The following is a 24409-nucleotide window of genomic DNA, read 5'->3' on the forward strand; positions in this document are numbered from 1 at the left end:
CTGGGATTGATGGTGTGAGCTACCATGCCTGGTGTGGTGACTGTTTTGATGCTCATTTCTTCCTGGAGTTTTTTGTTTGTTTGTTTGTTTGTTTGTTTGTTTTGGTTTTTGGTGCTCTTATTCAAAGGTTGGTTTAGTTCCACCCAGCAGGTAGAGATATTGGTGAACCCTGGAGGAGTCTGTATTAACAGGAAGTAGAGAGCAGAGCAGAGCCACTTAGTTTTATTCATTCATAAAAGAACTGAAATGCACAGCATCCTTAAACAGCAAAGGTCTAACTAAGGTTGTTTTCTAGACCTCTTAATTGTTAAATATTTTGGGGAGGTCTTGAAATCCAACCTCCCTAGAACCCCACCCCTCCCACGGTTCTTCTGGACACATTACTTGATCAGTAATCCAGTTGATCCAATTCAGTCTTTGATGTGATTTCTGTAAGAGTCTCATCTTTGGCCTGAATACTGATTAGTCAGAATGAATGGTTAACTGAGAAAGACTGGAAGGTAGAACTAGTTCTTTCCCTTTAAAGAGACTGACATCCCAGTCATCCACCAAACTTCTGCTCATAGATTATTCATGTTCTCAAGTAACAACACAAAAATCTTACACCCTGGCCTCCCCAGTGTGAAAACAGCTGCTGGAGCACAAAATGTCCTTCCTCTGTCCTCAGCTGAAATTGGGGGTGGGACAGAGCCCAGCTGGTACTTGACCCCATCCCGACTGCCTGCTAGAAGGCCTGTTTCCTACCCTAATGGTTTCTGCCTAACAAATGGTGTTTCTTTTTTACAGCATTATGATCCTGGACTTGTTGTGGTGATGGTAAACTTAGCAGTGGTAATTTTTATTTTCAGACTGAATTACTCCTTTTGTCATCAGTGCACCAATATGTTAGGCTTACTTTCTCTGTTGTAGCCTTCATCCTTCTGCTTGGTCTTTTTCATTTTCCTTTCCTTTCCTTATGCAACTTGTCTGATCCTTGTTCATTAAAGGGTAATGTTAAGAAGGGATGTATCTATGTTAGAACTGCCAAAAAAAATCAGTTAAAATATTAAATTCTAATACTGTCAAAAATTTGATTCCCCCACCCCCAGTGTAATGGGCACTAGCACTTGCTACTGCAATTTATAAATACTTTACAACAAACTTTGACTGCCTTAGAAGGCAAAAGTACTAATACAGAGTTTATAAACAGGGGTTTACAGAGATAATGAATTTGTACCAAAATTTCTTGATTGTTTCAAAATAAATTCTGACTGATCAAAAAAGATTCCAAAATACAACAAATTCCTTTGATGCTTCTTTTTAATTCTTATATTGGACTATTTTGGTTTTTTTATCCAGTAAATCCCTGACTGAGACGTTATGAAAGTGATATTGCACCTAGGAAGTCATTTTTATAACCTGTCTTAAAATTTGGTCCTTTTGCTAAAGATTGCAGTCACTGCTTATTTATTATACCATTGGGCATAAGGGAATAATGCATTTTCATTTTGTTTTGCTGGCAGTCTTGATAATATATAAGACTATATTCTAGAAAGTTTTTTGTTTTCCTGGCAAAATATTTTCATTATTTACTTAGTTTTTTAAAACTATGATGATAATTTTAGTCATTTCCTGATTTATTGTTTAAAAACAATAATGGGATAGTGATCATTAGTAAATTTCTTGCTTTTCACTATGATTTAAAAACGAAAATATTAATTCCACAAATATAGAGCAATTGGATATAAACCATTGCTGGTTATTTTGAAAATGGTTGCTTAATATATAGCTTGACAATAGTTGTCTTTGTTTTTGCCCAAAGGTATAATATATGTGTGTGTATAACAACCAAAAACAAAACAAAACAATTGTTTATACCAGCCTGAGTGAAGTAATGAGGGAGGTAAATATTGTGTTTTTTCACTAAAGGTGTACACCAGATAAGGTAAGTCCTCTTTTCAGTGGGCTTACATCACAATGAACAGTGCAAGTTGTGATGTAAAACAGCTGTGGTAGTAAAGTGCTTGTCTGCCCCATTTTGCTTTGTTTGGCTGGTTATGAGTGGATTAAATATATATTTATTTATTTAAATCTCCAGCATAGATCAATTAGTTTAAAGTCAATTTTCTTCGCAACTAGTCCTTTTCACAGCTTACTAGTTACTATAGCCAGTGTTAAATCCACTCTGGGAAAGAGACCTTGGATGCCAGTTTTAAAGTATAACTAATTTTGCTAAGGATAACTGTTTCCTTGTATTTAAATTTTTGGTAGTCCTATTTAATTGGAAAGCATCTTTTGAAAACATAAGTAATTAACCGTACTGATTTTTAATTGTGGAGTTTTTCTGTATCATGTTTGCACTGCACTTTTTTAAGTTAACCATGTCAGTTAGGGTATTTAGTCCCAGTTTTAAGTGTGTAGGAAAGAGGATCTCCCCAGACAATGAAGTGATTGTGGATGATGGGACTTTACTTTGGAATCAGGCATGGTGGCACAGGCCTGCATTGATGGGGGCAGGGGGATCAGGAGTTCAAGGTCATCCTCTCCTACATAGTGAACTCTTGGTCAGCATGGGCTACATGAGACACTGTCTCACAAAACAATAAGAAGGGCACTTCTAAAAAGTTTTTCATTTTAAGCTCCCTTGTGCCATTGTAATCTGAAGTGCTCTCCAACTGGAAAGTCAAAGTGGTTTGTTGGGCTTAATCTACGAAAGGAAGGGTTGGATGTAAGCTGTGAGAATGGCTTGTGTTTGGTTCACTGTAGCTTTCTGGTCTCTGCACTCCAAGGCAAGATCTCTAACCACCCAAACTTAATGTCTAAAGTGAGCTGTTAGCTTGACTTTGTGTCTTACCTCAATTGTATGTTCCTTTTACAGGGAGAACAGATCCTATTCCAATCGTTGTCAAGTATGATGTCATGGGCATGGGTCGCATGGAAATGGAGGTAAATTGGTCTCATTAACTACCCATCATTTTATGAAATATTTACAATTAAGGATTGGGGATAAATAGCTGAGTGGTTACAGGCACTTGCTTGCAAAGTCTGCTGGCCTAGGCTGAATTCCCTAGCACTCATAAAACTAGACAAAAAAGTGGCCTGTGCACCTAGAATTCATTTGCAAGAGACCTTAGCATGTCCACACTCAGATACACACTCCCAAATTTGAATACAGGCATGCATTTGCCAGATGAAACATAATTTTAATATTTCTATTTGGATAATTAAAAATACATTTTACACCAGGCATGGTGGGACACGCCTTTAATCTCAGCACTCAAGAGGCAGAAGTAGGAGGGTTGCTATGAGCTGAGGCCATCCTGAGACTACATAGTGAATTCCAGGTCAGCCTGGGCTAGAGTGAGACTCTCCCTTATAAACCAACAACAAAAAACTACATTTTACATTCTTAATTTTGTGCTGCTTTTGAAGCACATAGGATTTAAATAATCTGTTTTAACTGGGGCATAAAAAGCTTAGTGGTTTTTCCAGGGTTACACAGAAAGGCATAATCAGACTTAAACCCAGACTTTGGGACTTGCTTGTTTTAATACTCAGTCTTTCTCAATGCTTAAAATACTGGTTATGATAGAACCTTTGCCTTTATATAGTTGTCATCTGTGGTATCTTTGTTTTATTGCCTAAAATGCTTTCATCCTTTCCTCTTACTTCCTTGGTAATGAACACTGGACTAAAGTCAACAGTTGTGTCTGTTGGGAACTATCAGCCAAAATGGGTTAAGGAAGACTTTTGCTTGCTATTTTCCTGTGAGGTGACAGACAATAAGGCAAGAAGTAGCTGAGCAAAACACTCAAGTTTCTTATTTCCAAACAATGTTGTAGTTGTGCACATGACATTTTTGTGATCATCTTGAGGTGATTTAGGAAACAAAATTAAACATATGTATTTTTATCAAGCTTGACTATGCTGAAGATGCTACCGAACGGCGTCGTGTCCTAGAAGTGGAAAAAGAAGACACAGAAGAGCTGCGACAAAAGTACAAGGTACCTATATAAAATCACTCTTCCATGAGAAGTGTTCATACCAAAGAACTGAAACTTTTTTTGTATGTGTGAAAATATTCTCCTTGGATTGATAGCATTTGTTTACATTTGGTAGTGATTAGCATTAAATTTCCTGTCTTATTTATTGTCTCTTTGAAAACTGAAATAATGGCCTGGCATAGTGGTTTGTGTCTTTGATCCCAGCACTTAGGAGGAGGTAGGAGGTTTGCTGTGAGTTGGAGGCCAGAACTACATAGTGAATTCCAGGTCGGCCTGGGCCAGAGTGAAACTCTACCTTGAAAAAACAACAAACAAACAAACAACAAAACCCTGAAATAATGGTGCCTACTACATATTTATGATGTAATGATTGCATTAGCATTTGAAAGCACTAGTCCTGGTAAAATATCGATTGTCAAGTAATAAAAAATTATTAAGTGTCCTTTCGATCTTTCATTTTTTAAAAAAATAGATAAGGTGGGCTGGAGTTACACTCTTGCCTGTGAAGCCCAAGGACCTAGATTTGAGGCTCAGTTTCCCAGGACCCATGTTAGCCAGATGCACAAGGGGGTGCAAGCATCTGGAGTTCATTTGCAGTGGCTGGAGGCCCTGATGTGCCCATTCTCTTTCTCCCTCTCTTTCTCTGTGTCTGTCTCTCTCAAATAAATAAAGAAAGAAAAATAAAACAAAAAAAAAATAGATAAGTTTATTATAACAAGTTGACTACTTTTTTATTCATTGCTAATTAAACTCAGTTCTAAAACAGATTTATCCTATGGAAGTGTAAAGTTGAATTTATTCTTGCAATATTTTCCTTTTTTAAGGAAATGAGTTTAGAACATGTAGCCAACTTTCAAAAGGCTAACTAGGAAACATACCTTTTAAGGTATTGTACTTTGTACCTGGCACTACCATAAAATGGGTAAATTAGAAGATAAGAAAGAAGTAGGCTTAATTAAGATTAACATATAGGCCAGGTATGGTGGCACATGCCTTTAATCCCAGCATTCAAGAGGCAGAGGTAGGAGAATCATTGTGAGTTGGATGACAGCTAGAGTGAGACCCTACTGGGGGGTGGGGGGAGGATTAACATACATGACTGGAAGAGGTGGCTTAGTGGTTAAGGCACTTACCTACAAAGCCTAATGATCCATGATTGACTCCCCAGATCCCACATTAGCCAGATGCACAAAGGTGAGGCACTATGTGACACAAGTGTCTGGCATTTGATTCTCTCACTCTCTAAAAAAAATAAGAATAGGGGCTGGAGAGATGGCTTAGCGGTTAAGGTGTTTGCCTATAAAGCCAAAGGACCTCAGTTCGATTCCCTAGGACCCACATAAGCCAGATGCATAAGGGAGGCACATGCATCTGGAGTTTGTTTGCAGTGGCCCTAGCGCACCCCACCCCCGTGTCTTTCTCTCAAATAAATAAATAATAATAAAAATTGTTATGGAAAATAAAAAGGGATTTTTTTATTTTTTAAAGATTTTGTTTATTTATTAGAGATGGGGAGAGAGAGAATGGGCACACCAGGGCCTCTAGTCACTGCAAACAAACTCCAGGTGCACACACCACCAGGATCCTTTGGCTTTGCAGGCAAATGCCTTAACTGCTAAGCCATCTCACCAGCCCCAAAAAAGGGATTTTTTAAAAAAATATATATTCCAACACTGGTGCACGTGGTGGTGCATGCCTTTAATCCCAGCACTCGGGAGGCAGAGGTAGGAGTATTGCCATGAGTTTGAGGCCACCCTGAGACTACAGAGTGATTTCCAGGACAGCCTGAGGTAGAGTGAGACCCTACCCTGCAAAAGCAAAAAAAAAAAAAAAAAACCAACATAAAAAAGGAGAAGTAGGGAGCTGGGGAGATAGTTCATTAGTTAAAGGCACTTACTTGTAAAGTCTGGTGACCTGGGTTCTATGCCCCAGTACTTACATAAAGCCTGATGCACAAGGTAGTACGTGCTTCTGGTTGTAATGGCAAAAGGCCCTAATGCACCCATATTCATTTTCTCTTCTCTTCCCTCAGGAATAAAAAAGAAGAGAAAGATTTTAAAAAGGATATATAAAGCCATAACCTGTCAGTTGTATGGTTAACTAGGAATCTATAAGAGATGTTTCAGTCTCACATTTTTGACCTACTTAACGTAAATAAACTATTTAAAGAAAAGAAATTGTAGAAAGCAGCTACGGGATGCAGGTTGTTCATTCAGTAAAATTAGTAGGCTAGGTGGCCTCCTCATATGTGCTATCTGGGATTCCTTGTAACTTTTGTAATTTTCCCCTGCCTTTAAACAGTGAGACCAGCATACAGTGGCACACACCTGTAATCCTAGCACTTAGGAGGATAAGAAAGTATTGCCAAGGGTCTAATAGCCTGGGCTACAAAATGAGTTCCAGGTTAATTTTTTTTTTTAAGATTTTATTTTTATTAAGTTATTTATTAGACACAGAGTGAGGGAGAAAGAGAGAGAAAATGGGCACACCAGGGCCTCTAGCCACTGCAAACGAACTCCACATGCATGTGTCACCATGTGCATCTGGCTTATGTGGGACCTGGAGAATTGATGGGCTTCACATGCACCAAAAAAGTAAAAATAAAATAAAAAGATAAAGGTGTGCACCATCACACCTAGGTAAAATTACACTCTGAAGAATCTGTTTAAAAACACATGTTAATAACTAACCACACCTACCAAACTGCCACTTGCTTTAGCCAACTTATACTGGCATTAACTTTTATACAAAGCCCTTTTTCTCTCTTCTCAGATAATACCACTATCCTATTTGTAATTTTTTTTTTGAAGATCTTAAAGATTTCTTTTCTTCTTCATTTTTATTAGCATTTTCCATGATTATAAAAAATATCCCATGGGAGCCAGGCGTGGTGGCGCACGCCTTTAATCCCAGCACTCGGGAGGCAGAGGTAGGAGGATCGCCGTGAGTTCAAGGCCACCCTGAGACTGCAGAGTTAATTCCAGGTCAGCCTGGACCAGAGTGAGACCCTACCTCGAAAAACCAAAAAAAAAAAAAAAAAATCCCATGGTAATTCCCTCCCCCCCCCCCCCACTTTCCCCTTTGAAATTCCATTCTCCATATCTATTTGTAATTTTGTAATGTTCACTTTAAGTTCTACCAGGTTGGGTTTTTTTGTTTGTTTGTTTTCTGAGGTAGGGTCTCACTCTAGCTCAGGCTGACCTGGAATTCACTATGTAGTCTCAGAGTGGCCTTGAACTCTCAGGGATTCTCCTACCTCTTTCTCCCAGACGCTGGGATTAGAGTCATACACCCAGTTTACCAGGTTTATTTTTTATTTGTATTTTGTGGTTCTGACAGGATTATGTTGACAAAGAGAAGGCAATTGCCAAAGCATTGGAAGACCTCAGAGCCAACTTTTACTGTGAACTCTGTGATAAGCAATATCAGAAACATCAGGAATTTGACAACCACATCAACTCTTATGATCATGCACATAAGCAGGTAAGAATTCCTTGCTAAGCAAGGAAAAGGGGTTTTTATTATAATTGCTTGATTTTATGAGTGTTCCCAAAAACCTTGACAACCATGGCTTTTTGTGTTTGCCAGTATTGTTTTTGGTCATGTGACATTCTTGATTATTTCCATAATATCCTGAATTAGATATCCTCATCTACTCCCTGCCATTTCCTCAGTATTTAAAATAGAATGAAGGATTGTAAGTTTCATAAACCTTATGTAATGTTTTTGGCTTTTTTTTTTTAAATGAGGTGATAGAGCCAGGGATCACTGAAAGCTACATTGGGGTTTAATAAGAAATAGTGGGAGGGGGGCTGGAGCTGGAGAGAGGGCTTAGTGGTTAAGGCGCTTGCCTACGAAACCTAAGGACCCAGGTTCAATTCTCCAGGTCCCACATAAGCCAGATGCACATGGTGGCGCATACATCTGCAGTTCTTTGTGGTGGCTAGAAGCCCTGGCATGCCCACCCCCCCATCTTTAATAAATAAATAAAAAGAAATCTTAAGAAAGAAAGAATAAGTGAATGAATAGATGAATTGGGGTCTGTAGAGATGGTTTAGTGGTTCAGGGGGTTGCCTGTGAAGCCTAAGGACCCAGGTTCGATTCTCCAGGTCCCACGTAAGCCAGATCAACAAGGTGGCACATGGCAAGAGGCCCTGGCATACTCATTCTCTCTGTCTGTCTGTCTCTGTCTGCACCCCCCCCCACTGCTTCTGTGTGTGTGTGCGCGCGCGTGCGCGTGCATGAGTCTGTGTCTCTGTCTCAAATTAAAAAATTAATTAATTTAAAAATATTTTTGAAGGCTGGGCGTGGTGGCGTATGCCTTCACTCTCAGCATTTGGGAGGCAGAAGTAGGAAGATTGCCATGAGTTTGAGGCCACCTTGAGACAGTAGTGAATTCTAGGTCAGCCTGGGCCAAAGTAAGACCCTACCTTGAAAAAAAAAAAAAATATATATATATATATAATTTGAAGCCAGGCTTTAATCCTAGTACTCGGAAGGCAGAAGTAGGATTGCCTTGAGTTTGAGGCTACCTTGAGACAACATTGTGAATTCCAGGCCAGCCTGGGCTAGAATGAGACCCTACCTCAAAAAAACCAAACAAGAGACTACTGTAAAATGTTTTAAAATCCTGTCTCTGTTGGGGTTGTTGGTATACACCTTTCACCCCAACATTTGGGAGGCAAAAGTAGGAGGATCACTGTGAGTTCGGTCAGTCTGGGCTAGAACAAGATCCTACCTTGAAAAACAAAACAAAACAAAACAAAATATTGGAAGGTATATAAAATTAATGAGCATTAGTAGAATTACATATCTTACCTGAACCTGTTGAACCAATTTGAGGTTTTTGTTTTGTTTCTTGTTTTTGGTTTTTTCAAGGTATGGTTGGTCTTCTAACCCAGGCTGACTTGGAATTTAGTATTTAGTCTCAAATCCTGGAATTAAAGGCATATGCCACCACACCCAACTTTCATTTTGTTTTTTAAGCTAAAATTTTAGTGTACACATAAGAGGCAAAATTTGATTGTGTTTTACTCTTGATAACACAGGAGGGTTTTTTTTTTTTTGTTTTGTTTTCTTTTTTTGTTTTTCCGAGGTAGGGTCTCACTGTAGCCCAGGCTGACCTGGAATTCACTATGTAGTCTCAGGGTGGCCTCACAGCAATCCTCCTACCTCTGCTTCCCGAGTGCTGGGATTAAAGGCGTGCGCCACCACACCCGGCTCACAGGAGTTTTTTGTAATATTTTTATTTATTTATTTGAGAGAGAGAGAAATTTGAGAGAGAAAGAGGAAGACAGAGAATGGTCATGCCAGGGCCTCCAGCCACTGCAAACAAACTCCAGATAAATGTGCCACCGGCTTTATGTGGGTCCTGGGGAATCGAACCTGGATCCTTTTGCTTTGCAGGCAAGCGCCTTAACCACTAAGCCATCTCTCCAGCCCAACACAGGAGTTTTTAAGATGTGAGTGAGTGAATGTGTGTGTGTGTTTGTGGGGGGGGGGGGCGCGCGCGCTTGAGAGAGAGAATGGCTCACCAGGGCCTCTAGCCACTGCAAATGAGTTCCAGGCGCATGTGTCACTCTGCATCTGGCTTATATCGTATGGGTCTTTTGGCTTTGCCAGCAAGTACCTTAACCACTAAGTCATCTTTCCAGCCCCTCTGACCCTTCCAGCTCATTTTTTATAATTTTTATTTATAGGGAGAGAGAGAGAAAATGGGCACCACTATAAATGAAGTTCAGACACATGTGCCACTTTGTGCATGTTGGCTTTACATGGACACTGGGGAATCCAACCCATGCCATCAGGCTGTGCAAGCAAGCATCTTAACCACTGAGCTATCTTTCTAGGCCCTCTTCTGCCATTTTTTTCCATCCAGCTGATGAGGGTAACTTGGGAATTGAACCCAGCTTGATAGGTTTTGCAAGCAAGCATCTTTAACCACTGAGTACCCACTGAGCCATCTCTCTGGCCCTGACACTGTATTTAAAACTAAAGGCTTGGGCTGTAGAAATATAAAGCCTAAGGACCCATGTTCTACTCGCCAGGTCCCACTAAGCCATCTTTCCAGTTCCACCTTTTTAAAATGCTTCCTTTATTTGATGTGGGGGATAGAGGAAAAGAAGCAGATAGAGAGGGGACAAACTCTAGAATCATGCACTACCTTGTGCATCTGACTTGTATGGGTACTGGGGAATCAAACCTAGGTCCTTAGGCTTTGCAGGCAAGTGCCTTAACTGCTTTAACTGCTAAGCCATCATCACCCCCAACCTCGCTTGCTCTTGTTGCTATCATTTAAAAAAGAAAAAAAAGTCATGCAACGTGGTGCACGCTTTTAATCCCAGCACTGGGGCGGCAGAGGTAGGAGGATCGCTGAGAGTTCGAGGCCACCCTGAGACTACATAGTGAATTCCAGGTCAGCTGTGGCTACAGTGAGACCCTACTTCGAAAAAACAAAAACAGAAAAAATTACTTCATCTTAAATCCAGATATATTGGGCCAAAGAGATGTCTCAGTGGTTAAAGGTGCTTGTTTACAAAGTTTGATGGTCCTGTTTCAGTTCTCCAGTACCCATTTAAAGCCACATGCACAAAGTGATGCATGCATGTAGTATTCATTTTCAGTGGCTGGAGTTCCTGACGTGTCCATCCAAACACTCTTTCTGCCCCTCTCGCCTCTCTTCCTGTTTCAAGTAAATAAAAATACTTTTTAAAAATTGTTTAGGCCAGGTTTGGTGGCACACGCCTTTAATCCCAGCACTGAGGAAGCAGAGAGGTAGGAGGATCGCTGTGAGTTCGAGGTCAGCCTGAGCTAGAGTGAAACCCTACCTTAAAAAACAAAACAACAAAAAAAATGGCTTAGGGCTACAGAGATGCCTCAGCATTTAAGGCACTAGCCTTTAAAGCATAACAACCCAAGTTCAATTCCCCAGTACCCATGTAAAGCCATATGCACAGGGTGGTGTATGCATCTAGAATTCATTTGCAGTGGCTAGAGACTGTGGTGCACCCAATCTCTCTTTTTATTTCCCTTTTACTTTCTCTCAAATAAATAAATATTGTTTTCAGAAAATCAGATGTGGTGCACACCTATAATCTCAGCACTTAAGTGAAGGCAGGCGGATCAAAAAGTTGAAGGTGCTGGGTGTAGTGTTGCACATCTTTAATCCCAGCACTTGAGAGGTTGAGATAGAAGGATTGCTATGAGTTCGAAGCCAGCCTGAGACTAATTCTAGATCAGCCTGGGCTAGAGCAAGACCCTGCCTTTAAAAAAAAGAAAAAGAGGGAGAGGGGACTAGAGAAATGGCTTAGTCGTTAAGGCACTTGCCTGCAAAGCCTAAGGACCCATGTATAACTCCCTAGATCCCACATAAGCCAGATGCACAAGGTGACGCTGGCACACAAGGTGGCGCACACGTCTGGAGTTCGATTACAGTGGCTGGAGACCCTCACGTGCCAATTCTATCTCTTTCTTTAAAAACAAAAGGCAAGTCTATTGAGCTTGCCTCACATGGAGAAAGGGGGCTAGAGAGAAGGCTTAGCAGTTAGGTGCTTGCCTGTAAAGCCTAAGGACCCAGGTTTAATTCCCCAGGACTCAAATAAGCCAGATACACAAGGTGGCACGTGCATCTGGAGTTCGTTTGCTGTGGCTAGAGGTCCTGGCATGCCTATTCTGTCTCCTTCTCCCTCTCTCTTTCTTAAGATAAATAAATAATTAAAAAAAAAAAAAAAAGGACTGGAGAGTCAGGCATGATAGCATACTCCTTTAATCCCAGCACTTGAAAGGCAGAGGAAGGAGGATCACCGTGAGTTCGTGGCCACCCTGAGACTACATAGTGAATTCCAGGACAACCTGAGCTAGAGTGAAATCCTACCTGAAAAACCAAATTTTAAAAAAAAAGGACTGGAAAAATGGCTTAGTGGTTAAGACACTTGCCAGTAAAGCCAAAGGACCTAGGTTCGATTTCCCAGTATCCATGTAAAGCCAGATGCATACGGTGATGCATCTGGAATTCATTTGTAGTGGCTAGAGGCCCTGGTGCACCTATTCTCTCTTCCACTTATTCTCTCTTCATTTTTGGGGCGGGAGGGGGTCGAGGTAGGGTGTCACTCTAGCTCAGGCTGACCTAGAATTCACTATGTAGTCTCAGGGTGGCCTCTAACTCACGGAGATCCTCCTGCCTCTGCCTCCCAAGTGCTGGGATTAAAGTTGTGCACCACCACACCCCAACCCCCCCCCCCCTTTCTTAAGGAAAAAGAAAAGAAAAGAAAAATTCATCATTCTATCATTCTACAGAGAGAGTTGGACCCCCTGGGATAATGAGACCCTGTCACATAGGAAAAAGAGAACTTTACCCATCATAAATTTTCATGGTGGTAATGGCAGTGAGGATACATACTACATACACATGTGTGTGTATATTCAGTAAATATGTGGAAATACTTGAAAGCAGGCACACCTATACTACTTAAAAAATATCTGAATTCTAAAACTTCTTGCTGAGGTTTTCAACAGAACAAAACAAGTATTGCTCAGTAATGTTATGTCAGTTAGGTCTACCTGATGATATTAATAGTCTGTTTTACAATGTAATTGGACATAATTGGTAAGTATTGTCAAAAATGACTAATGAGTGTTACTCAGTGAATAAAATTTATACTTTTTCTCTTATTTTTTTAACTAGAGTTTTAAGTTTTTTATTGAGTTTTTTGTTATCAAATAAGATTAATATTCATCCTTTGCTGCCTTTGCTGGTATGCATGTGATAAAAATAATTAATATTTAATGTTAGTAACTTAGATTTTCTGACTTATAGTAAAGTTAAATGTAAGGAGGTTTTCTGCTTTCCTTCCTGATCTTTTCTCTCTGTCAGCACATGGTAATATCCTGGATAGTCTTGTTAGGAGCATCAGCACTGAGTCTTGACTGGGTGGACTGACCAAGCAATAGCTACAGCAGGATTACTTCAGCATGAGAGAAGTTTATGTTAGGTTAGGAAAGGGAGGCAAAAAAAAAAAAAAGGAGAGGAGAAAAGAGATGTTTGGTGTATGGCATTGTTGATGTGAGAAGAGCTATTTAGTTTGAAAAAGGCCAGATTATGCATATCCAGAAAATAGGTTAATGTATAAACAACCCCTTCTTGATTCTACTTTCTTCTCTACTTATAAGCAACAAAAATACACAAAATGGGGCTGGAGAGATGGCTTAGCAGTTAAGTGCTTGCCTGTGAAGCCTAAGGACCCTGGTTCAAGGCTTGATTCCCAAGGAGGCACACGCATCTGGAGTTCATTTGCAGTGGCTGGAGGCCCTGGCACACCCATATTCTCTCTCCCTCTTTCTCTATCACTCTTAAATAAATAAATAAATAAAAATAAACAACAAAAAGAAAAAAAATGCACAAAATATGTGTGTTCCTTCTTGGTGGGTTTTCTAGGTAGGGTCTCACTCTAGCTGAGGCTGACCTGGAATTCACTATATAGACTCAGACTGGCCTCAAACTCAAAGTGATCCTTCTACCTTGCCCTCCTGGGTGCTAGGGTTAAAGGCATGCACCACCACACTAATTTTTTATTTATTTTGAGATAAGTTCTCATTCTATAGGCCAGACTGGCCTGAGACTGATTGTGTGTGTGTGTGTGTGTGTGTGTGTGTGTGTATTTTATATATATATATATAAATATATATATGGCACCCAGGCTGGCCTCAAGCTCACAGCAGTTCTGCCTCTGCCTTCCATGTGTTAGGATTATAAGTATTATAGGTTGCTATGCTTGGCTTGAACAATTCTTTTTTAGTGACTGTAGTAGCTTAATGGTAGAGGTTATGCTTAACCATCTACAGGGCCTTGAGTTTGATTCCCAAGCACCCCTTTCCCAAATTACTTGTATTCATAGGGAATTAGTTTCTGGTCACTATCTTTCTTATCAGTTGGTCTTATTCTGTCTTAGAGGTAAGGGATTTTAATTTTTAGTCTTCCTGTTTTTCTAAAAGATTTCCCTACTATCTGAAGTGATAGTTAGAAGATTATATTTTATGACTTGAGATGTAAAAATGTTTCATATCAGCTTTTCCTACAATATTAGAAAATTTTATTTGAAAAAGCAAAGGTCCCAATACTTAAACTGACTTATTCATTGGGCCCTTTACTATATTACTGCTTTGTACTCTACAGGTTGGTTATAAAGATAAACCAAAAGGAAAGAAAAACTGAATAGTTCTAACCTCCTAAGTACTTTATTTTGATATTTAATGTCATGAACCTGTTGATAGCCTTATTTTATAATGAGGACACTGAGACTACTTGGCATAAAATCATCTGACTAGCTAGTAATTAATGAGTTGAGCCTAGAGCTTTCTGACTATGAAGCTTTGTACATACTGCCTTTCTGAAAGACAGGAACAACTGTAGTCGGAGAAGAAAATATGGCAGTTACTGAGTGAGAACCATGATGAAGTGCTGACAGTGGAGAAAACTGTTCTGGCTTCTGAGAGGGAGGGGTTAGCAAGGACTTTCTGAGGAGAATTTAGTTTGGCCTTGAGTAGGGAGGACAGACTTGGAGTTAGGTAACAGAAAATATGACCCTTAAAACTCATGTCTTAGGTCTGGAGAGATGGCTGATCAGTTAAAGTGCTTGCCCGCAAAGCCAAAGAACCTCATTTCAATTCTCAAGACCCGTGTAAGCCAGATGCACAAGGTGGCACATGCATCTGAAGCTTGTTTGCAATGGCTAGAGACTCTGGCACACCCATTCTATCCCTCCTTCCCTTCCTCCCCCCTGCCACCTCTCTCTCAAAAAAAAAAAAAAAAAAAACCTTCATGTCTTGTCATTTTTATTATCAGCATGTTATCATTTGAAAGAGACCTCAGATATTCTAAGAGGTTTGGGATAGTTGGCTAAATATAGCTCTAAATTGGGGCTAGAATTTTGGGATTCCAAATGCTAGAGTTTGTTTTTTTCTTCAAGATCAAGTCTCACTCTAGCCCACGCTAACCTGGAATTTGCTGTTTAGTCCCAGACTGGCGCTCCTCCTGCCAAGCCTCCCAAGTGCTAGGTTTAAAGCTGTGCCCACCACACCTGGCTACTTAGAGTTTGTAAAGAGTAATGTGGAAGAGCCGGGTGTGGTGGCACACGCCTTTAATCCCAGCACTCGGGAGGCAGAGGTAGGAGGATTGCCATGAGTTCAAGGCCACCCTGAGATGACAGAGTTAATTCCAGGTCAGCCTGGACCAGAGTGAGACCCTACCTCGAAAAACAAAAAAAAAAAAAAAAAAAAGAGTAATGTGGAAGGATTTGCTCAACGTTACAGATTACTCCAGAAGGTTTACCTAGGAGGCTTGCAATTTGGCTTTGTTTTATTAACATCTCATATTGTTCCATTCCTATCTCTTTCTATATACCTACTATGGCAGAGATTTTTAGTTAGGAGGTATGGCTGTGGCTGTTATCCCATTCCTTTAACTTTAAAAAAAAAAAAAATTAATAGTGGGCTGGAGAGATGGCTTAGCAGTTAAGGCTCTTGCCTGCAAAGCCAAAGGACTCAGGTTTGATTTTCCAGAACCCATGTAAGCCAGATGTACAAGGTGGTACATGTGTCTGGAGTTTTACAGCACCTAGAGGCCCTGGAGTGCCCATTCTCTCCCTCCCTCCCTCTCTCTCCTCCTTTATCTCTGTCAAATAAATAAATAAAAATAACAAGTAAATAAAATATTTAAGAAATGAATAGGCTGGGCGTGGTGGCATATGCCTTTAATCCCAGCACTCAGGACACAGAGGTAGGAGGATTGCTGTGGGTTCAAACCCACCCTGAGACTACATAGTGAATTCCTGGCCAGCCTGGAGGGGTGGGGGACAACAAATAAAAAAGTGATGAAACATTTATAAGAAGTGAGGACATGACTGAGCACGGAGAAATTTGATTAGATCTACGTAGGGAGAATATGACAGATAAGAGTAAGATACGAGAGCCTATTCGTGTTTGGGGAAGAAAAAGCTAGGTTGATAGCCTAAAATAATGGCATAATAGTCCTGATGAATACTTTCCCTTATGAAGGAGAAAATGAGAACTTATATTTGCTTAAAGTAGTTGATCCTTCCTGGGCCTGGTAAGGAGGCCTATTATCCCACCTACTCAAGAGGCTAAGGCAGTTCAAGACCTGGGCAATTTAAACCCTATCTCAAAATTTAAAAAATAAAATAAAAACATGTGCTGGGGATATAGTTCAGCACTCACCTGTCATGTATAAGGCCCTTGGTTCAAGCTCTAGTGCTACAGGGTGGGGGAAAGTTGATCTTCCATTTTGTCATGATTCTGTAAAAATCTTGTTATGTGGGCATTCAGCCTCAGTAACAATTTTGTTAGGTGTTGGTTACTTACATTTCCCCAAAATAAAGAGAAATGAATCCAAGACTTAGTGCTTTTAGACAGCAGCAGTCTTTCTGAAGCTGTGAAGCCATTTTTCTTGAAGAACTCAAAATGGCTACAGACAGGCAGAGATGAGTTCACTCATCTAGATGGGATTGCTGTGTCGGGCTGTGTGTGCACGTGTGGGGGCTGTAGAGGTGCTCTCCTTCCTCCTCCCCTTTGAGAGTGGCAGCCTTTGTCCCTGTTTGTTCAGTATAATACTTTGCAGACTCACTAAGAGAGCTTATGTAGTAATGCTTGCTTTTTTTTTTTTTTCTCTTCCACTCTTGTTTTATTTTTTACTTTTTTTTCCTTTGTGATGTGACATTTTCAGCTGATGTATTGAAAGCAAATCCTTCTAATTTGGGAGCCCAGATCACAAGAGTGAGTTTTTCTACTAGTGTCTTTAGCTGTATATCTTTTTTGTGTGTGTCTTTCTCCCCTCCCCCAATTCAAAAAATTTAAGAAATATTTCATAGATACTGGGTAAGAAAATTCTTCTGTCTGTTGAACACCATACCTTTCCACAAAGCAATGTCCACTTTATATTGGGTCAGATTCCTTTCCCCAAGCTGTTGCAAAAGCATAGGCTAATATATATGGTTTGTTTTATTTTTCATATTATCTAGTATGGTTAGACTGTCTTCATTGAGGATAGTAGATATGTCTGGACTCTTCTAAATAGCCTGCCATGACACTGTTCTTTTTGTTGTTGTTGTTTGTTTGTTTTGGGTTTTTTTTGTTTGTTTGTTTGTTTTTGGTTTTTCAAGGTAGGGTCTCACTCTAGCTCAGGCTGACCTATAATTCACTATGCAGTCTCAGGCTGGCCTCGAAGTCACAGCAATCCTCCTACCTCTGCCTCCTGAGTGCTGGGATTAAAGGCGTGGGCCACCACACCCAGTTTTTGACACTTCTTTTAGTTTGTTTGTTTTATGGGAAATCATACAATAGTTTTCTTTCTTTCTTTTTTTATTTTTAAGATAGGGTCTCAGTCTAGCCCAGGGTGAACTGGAACTCACCCTGTGGACCCAGCCTGGCCTTAAACTCATCATGGCAGTCCTTCTAACTCAGCCACCCCAAGCTGGGACTAAAGACATGAGCCACCACAACCAGCTTTACAGTAGCTTTTGAATAGAAAAGACTCATTCTTTTACCTGAATTTTAAGTTCTCTTCATCCCTTAGATGCTCCATTCAGGGTTATGAATTTTTTTTAAAGCTGTACTAAGGCTGTCCAATTTCAGCAGACTGACTAGATGAAAGTGGCCTGGCTGGTAAGCTGTGAAACCTGTCTTGGCTTTAACAGTTATAGGAAGCTTCTGTTTGTGCTGAAAAGGAATAACACCTTTTATGGTGGGAAAAAAAGCAGTTTGTTTTGATTTAAATAACCTCCCCATGTAAGCTGTACATTGCTTTTCTAAGATCTTACACCGTGAGTAAGTTTCTTTACCAGCCTAAGCCCTTCTGTCCGCTTTGCCTCTGTGCTGCAACAGCTTATCTCATGTTTGTTTGTCTAGTTGTGCATCACGGAAGACCAGGTGACGAGTCTCTTTTCTTTCTTCCTAGTATTCTAAAATTTACTTGTTCCTGAAATCATTTTGCTTTGCCCAATAAGACAAAACGACACGCTGTCCTAGAAATACAGATTCTCCAAGTGTCATACCAAAAATAATCAGCCATTGTGTTTTCAGTTACCATAAGAGTATAATATTGTAATTCCATACTAGTACTGTAACATTGGTTGCGGGTAAACATAGTAAAGACTGCTTTCAGAGTCCCATGTTACTCTAAATCACTCACCCTCTATTCTTTTCTTTCTGTTAAACCAGAGATTAAAAGACCTTAAGCAGAGAGAGTTTGCCCGAAATGTCTCTTCGAGATCCCGCAAGGATGAGAAGAAACAAGAGAAAGCCCTTCGGCGGCTCCACGAGTTGGCAGAGCAGAGAAAACAAGCTGAGTGGTGAGATTGTTTTCTCTTAGGGCTGTTTGATAGATAATTATAACCCTAAAGATTTAAGTTCCTAGATTAGAGATTATAATTCAAACACTCGTCATGGTGGCTCATGCCTGCCTCAGAAAGCTGGGGCAGGAGGATTGCGGGCTCAGGGCCATTTTTGAAGTTCAGAGTTCAAGGCCAGCCTGAGCAACTCAGTAAGACCTTGTCTCAAAACAAAAATTAACACAGTGGAGAAATGGTTTAGTGGTTAAAGGTGCTTTCTTGTAAAGCCCAATGACCCAGATTCAATTCCCCAGTACCCACATGAGGCCAGATGCACACAGTTTCACAGGCATCTGGGGTTTGTTTGCACTGTCAAGAGGCCCCTGGCATTCCCATTCATTCATTCATATTCTTTCTCCTCCCTCCTTTCTGCCCCCTCACTGCTTGCAAAATTTTTTTTTAAATTTTTATTCATTATTTGAGAGAAAAAAACAGAGAATGGGCACATCAGGGCCTCCAGTTGCTGCAAATGAACTCCAGACACATGTGCCATCTTGTGCATCTGGCTTACGTGGGTCCTGGGGAATCACCCTTTATCCTTTGGCTTTGCAGGCAAGTGCCCCAAGCGCTAAGCCATCTCTCCAGCCTGGGGGAAAAAAAAAAAAATTTTTTTTTTAATTAAAGCCAGGCGTGGTGGCACATACCTTGAATCCCAACCCTTGAGAGGCAGAGGTAGGAAGATCACTGTGAGTTTGAGGCCACTCTGAGACAAGATAGTGAATTCCAGGTCAGCCTGGACTAGAGTGAAACACTACTTTGAACAAACAAAAAAAATAAAATTAATCCCAGTACGCAGGAGGCAGATGTAAGAGGATTGCTCCGTGTGTGTGTGTGTGTGTGTGTGTGTGTGTGTGTGTGTGTAATTTACCTATTTAAGAGAGAGGAACAAGCAGATAGAGAATGAGTGCAACCATTAGCCACTGCAGACTCCAGACACATGTGCCAACTGTGCATCTGGCTTACATGAGTACTGGGGAATCTAACTTGGGTCCTTGGGCTTTGCAGGCAAGCGCCTTAACTGCTAAGCCATCTATCTCTTCAGCCCATAGTTCGTAAGTTTTAAATTGTGTGCCATTCTGAGCAATGTGATAAAACCTTTTTCAGATATCCTGCCTGAAGCATGAATCATGCTTTTGTTCAGCATGTCTATGATGCTACCTGTACATTAGAGGGGAGAAGAGTCCACATTCATTCATGTAGCTTTGTTACAGTACATTGTTGTACCTTTCCTCTTTGTTGTTGTTAAATTTGTGTTTGTTTTATCACTTAAACTTTATCATAGGTGTGTGTATACATAATATTTATACTCATATAAAAAAGCAATATATAAATGATTCAGTACTGTCCACAGTTTCAGTCTTCCACTGGAAGTCTAGAAGCGTCCCCCATGATTGAGGGAGTGACTACTGCATCACAAAACTGAAGCATGTATTTGGATGTGGTGCCCAGGAGATAGGTACAGACTGTTCAATTTCTTTTTTTTTTTTTTGTTTGTTTGTTTTTTATGTGGGGGCGGGTTGAAATAGGGTCTCACTGTGCCCAGGCTGACCTGGAATTCACTATGCAATCTCATGGTAGCCTCGAACTCACTACATTTCTCCTACCTCTGCCTCCTGAATGCTTGTACTAAAGGTGTGTGCTACCACACCTGGCTTAGACTTTCAATTTCCAAAACAGACATACTAATCACAGAGTAGCCCTGACATGTTTCTTGCTATGTTTAATTCAGAATATATATACATTTTGTTAACTTTATTGATAACTTCCTTAAATATAGACAATGTACCATGATCATAATCCCCTTCTACCACCTTCCCTTCCCCTCCTGAATCCCCACTGCACTGAGTACCATCTTTGCAGCTAGTCTTCTGTTGCGATGTCATTTCTCTCCTCCTGTTGTGTAGGTGGCATCAGCCACTGTAAGGTCATGAATACCATAGCAAGTTTGTGTCTGGAGGACAGAATTGTATCTTCTCCCCTTCCATTGGCTTTTAGATTCTTTCTGCCATCTCTTCCACAATGATCCCTGAGCCTTGGAAGGCGTGATATAAATGTCTCCCTTAGTGCTAAGTTCACTTTTCTGAGTGATTACCACCATCTAAAAAGAAAATCTTCTCTAACCAAAAGTGAGAGTAGCATTAATATATAGACATATAGAGTCCAGTTTGGTGCCATAACATATTTGTTTAGCCAGACAACAGTGGCAGTTTCCCCCCTAGGGCTTTTTCTTCCCTAGCCACACACTTTTCACTAGGTTTTCAGTACTAGCAGGCCTCAAGTCCAATCAGAAAGTAGTTGACTTCCTCCATAACTGAAATGCCACTATTGCATCACTTGATACACTTGGCTTGGCTGACCATCCATAAAGCTTGCAAGGTCCACTGCTCGTTAATATCGTTGACTTTTCTCCCCCAACAGACTACATAGAACTTCCCAGCATCATTACAGCTAGTCCACAGGGAGGAGGCATCCAGCTCATTTCCAGCTTGATATCTCAGTGACCTGCAGCCCAAGTATGTGGAGTCTTCAGCAATAGGGTCTTACCATCTAGTTCTGGTGGGCAACCAAGAGCCTAGCTTGTAATATTTTGGGGACATTAGAGACTTCCCTCACCAACAACTCATTGGAAGGGTATCTCACCCCTGGCACTTAACTTTTTTTTAATAACAATCTATGGCTCTGGATATAAGATTATCCACCTCCATAGGATACTTCTGTGCACAATGTCTCTTTTTTTTAGAAAAAAAAAAAAGAGAGAGAGATTGGGCACTCCAGAGCTTCTGCAAATGAACTCCAGATACATGCACCACTATGTGCATCTGGCTTATGTGGGACCTGGAGAATCGAATCTGGGTCCTTAGGCTTCGCAGGCACGGGCCTTTATCACTAAGCCATCTCTCCAGCCCTGACACGATGTCTCTTTTTTAACATATATATTATTAGCTAGCGAAGTCAATTTCTATATGGCTTATTCATGACATCTTAAATTTTTATTAACCCTCCTCCCACTCCCTTTTCTACTTTATCCACTACCCTGACCCCACTTAGACCATTTCACCCTAGTATTCTACCACTCTACTTACGTATTTACTATGCCCACCCCTTAAGCATCCCCTCCCACCATACCCCTTTTCTATCTTCCTGGCCTCTACTACTGGCTTTTACTCCAACTCACATACAAATCTAAACATATGAAGCTAGGATTCACATACGAGAACAAATATTTGACCCTAGATTGCCTCACTCAGTGTAATACCCAGATCCATCCATTTTCCTGCAATTTCATCATATGATTTGTCTTCACAGCTAAATAAAAATCTATTGTGTAAAATGTAGTACATCTTTAAAAAAAAATATTTTATTATTTTATTTATTAGAGAGAATGGGCATGCCAAGGCGTCTAGCTACTGCAAATGAACTCCAGACGCATGTGCCACCATGTGCATCTGGCTTATGTGGGTTCTAGGGAGTCAAACCTAGGTCCTTAGGCTTCACAGAGAAGCACCTTAACCACTAAACCATCTCTCCAGCCCCTGACAGTTTTTTTTTGTGGGGGGGGGGGCTTGAAATAGTGTCTCGTTCTAGCCCAGACTGACATGGAATTCACTATGTAGTATCAGGGTGGCCTGGAACTCACAGTGATCCTCCTCCTACCTCTGCCTCCTGAGTGCTGGGATTAAAGGTGTGCACCACCATGCCCAGCCTCTACCACATTTTTTTTTTCAAGGTAGGATCTCGCTCTACCCCAGACTAAGATGGAATTCACTGTGTAGTCTCAGGGTGGCCTCGAACTTGCAGCAGTCCTCCTCCTACCTCTGCCTCCTGAGTGCTGAGATTAAAGGAACCGTCCCCTACCAAGTTTTTATTATCCAATATATGCTTGTTTTTTATTTTAAAATATCTTATTTTTATTTATTTATTTGAGAGAGAAAAAGGCAAAAGGAGAGAGAGAACAAAAGGAAGAAAGAGGTAGAGAGAGGGGGGATGAGGCACCAAATGAACTCCAGACATACATGCCACCGGCTTATATGGGTCCTGGGAAATCAAACCTGGGTCCTTAGGCTTCACAGGCAAGCACCTTAACCACTAAGCCATCTCTGCAGCCTTTGTTTTTTTAATATATATCATTATTTATTTTCAAGGAGAGAGACATTGGGAATACCAGGACCTCTAACCACTACAGATGAGCTCCAGATGCATGTTCCACCCTGTGCATCTATGGCTTTATGTGGGTACTAGAAAATCAAACTTGGATTGTTAGGCTTTATAGGCAGCACCTTAACTGCTGAGCCATCTCTCCAGTCTCCAACATACACAGTTTTTAAACATTTTCAATATCTTATTTATTTGCAAGCAGAGAGAGAGAGAAAATGGGCACCCCAAGGCCTCTAGCTGCTGCATACACGCTCCAGATACATGCATCATTTTGTGCATCTGGCTTTACCTGGGAACTGGGGGATCAAATTCAAGCTGCTAGGCTTTGCAAGTAAGCGCCTTAATACCTGTGCCACCTTTCCAGTCCCCAATATGTACACCTTTAAGTTGGGTGCACACTTGTAAAATCCTAGCACTTCAGAGGCTAAGGAAGGAAGGTTAAGACTGTCTCAGAAAACCCAAAAAAGAGGCTGGAGAGATAGCACAGTGGTTAAGCACTTGCTTACAAACCATGACCACCTGAGTTTGATTCCCCAGTGTCCACTTAAAGCCAAATACACAATGTGGTGCATGCATATGGAGTTTGTTTGCTGTGGCAAGAAGCCCTAGCATGTCCATCCCTCAACCCTCATTGAAAACTAATTAATTTAAAAAAAAAAAAACAGGGTTGGAGAGACGGCTTAGCGGTTAAGGTGCTTGCCTCCCAAGCCTAACTACCCAGATTCAATTCCTAGTACCCATGTAAAGCCAGATGCAGAAAGTAGTACATGCACCTGCTGTATTACAGTGGCTAGAGGCCCTGTTGTGCCCATTGTCTCTCTTCTCTCTGTCTCTCTGCTTGAAAATACATAAGTAAAAGAATAAACTTAAAAAAAAAAAATATTTTTTTGCCGGGCGTGGTGGTGCACGCCTTTAATCCTAGCCCTTGGGAGGCTGAGATAGGAGGATCACCACAAGTTCAAGGCCGCCCTAAGACTGCATAGTGAATCCCAGGTAAGCCTGGGCTAGAGCAAGAGTCTACCTTGAAAAACCAAAAAAAAAAAAAAAATCTTACTTTGGGAGGCTAGAGAGATGGCTTAGCAGTTAAGGCACATGCCTGTGAAGCCTGAGGATCCAGATTCGATTCTCCAGGTCCCATGTAAACCAGATGCACACGGTGGCACATGCATCTGGAGTTAGTTTGCAGTGGCTAGAAGCCCTGGTGCACCTATTCTCCCTTCCTCCCTCTCTGTCTATCTCTCTCTCTATTTCCCTCTCTCTCACTAATTAATAAATAAAAATCTTTTAAACTTTTTTTTTAATTAATTAATTTATTTATTTGAGAGCGACAGACACAGAGAGAAAGACAGATAGAGGGAGAGAGAGAGAATGGGCGCGCCAGGGCTTCCAGCCTCTGCAAACGAACTCCAGATGCGTGCGCCCCCTTGTGCATCTGGCTAACGTGGGACCTGGGGAACCGAGCCTCGAACCGGGGTCCTTAGGCTTCACAGGCAAGCGCTTAACCGCTAAGCCATTTCTCCAGCCCTCTTTTAAACTTTTTAAAGAGAGAGAGGCTTATGTGAGTTCTGGAGAATCAAACCAGGGTCCTTTGGTTTCACAGGCAAGCCCCTTAACTGCTAAGCCATCCCTCCAGCCTAAAAGAATCTTTATTTCAAAAAAAACAGCTGGGGCTGGAGGGATGGCTTAGCAGTTAAGGCGTTTGCCTACAAAGCCAAAGGGTCCTTGTTCAACTCTCCAGGACCCATGTAAGCCAGATGCACAAGGGGGCACATGCATCTGGAGTTCATTTTCAGTGGCTGGAGGCCCTGGCCTGCCCATCCTCTCTCTTCTCTCTCTCTGTCTCTTCCTCCCTCCCCTCTCTTTCTGTCTCTC

The 24409-nt window shown here is 41.0% G+C and overlaps 1 protein-coding gene across 3 annotated transcripts in view; it reads left to right on the forward strand.

Annotated features, from left to right (window-relative positions):
* Positions 1–785: 785 nt before the first annotated feature.
* Gpatch8 (G-patch domain containing 8) overlaps positions 786–24409 on the forward strand; it is a 30613-nt gene continuing 6989 nt past the window's right edge. Inside the window, exons 1-5 of one of the 3 annotated variants that reach the window (XM_045158280.1) lie at positions 786–831; positions 2858–2925; positions 3897–3983; positions 7323–7466; positions 18213–18343. In XM_045158280.1, coding sequence (XP_045014215.1) covers positions 2899–2925; positions 3897–3983; positions 7323–7466; positions 18213–18343 — 389 coding nt within the window. In that variant the 5' untranslated portion in view covers positions 786–831; positions 2858–2898. Of the gene's footprint in view, positions 832–2857; positions 2926–3896; positions 3984–7322; positions 7467–18212; positions 18344–19778; positions 19839–20800; positions 20896–24409 lie in introns of those variants that run through there. The other 2 variants (XM_045158282.1, XM_045158281.1) reach the window with 2 other exon arrangements.

This window comes from Jaculus jaculus, chromosome 9 (assembly GCF_020740685.1).
Source record: "Jaculus jaculus isolate mJacJac1 chromosome 9, mJacJac1.mat.Y.cur, whole genome shotgun sequence".
In the NCBI taxonomy this organism is placed as follows: Eukaryota; Metazoa; Chordata; class Mammalia; order Rodentia; family Dipodidae; genus Jaculus; species Jaculus jaculus.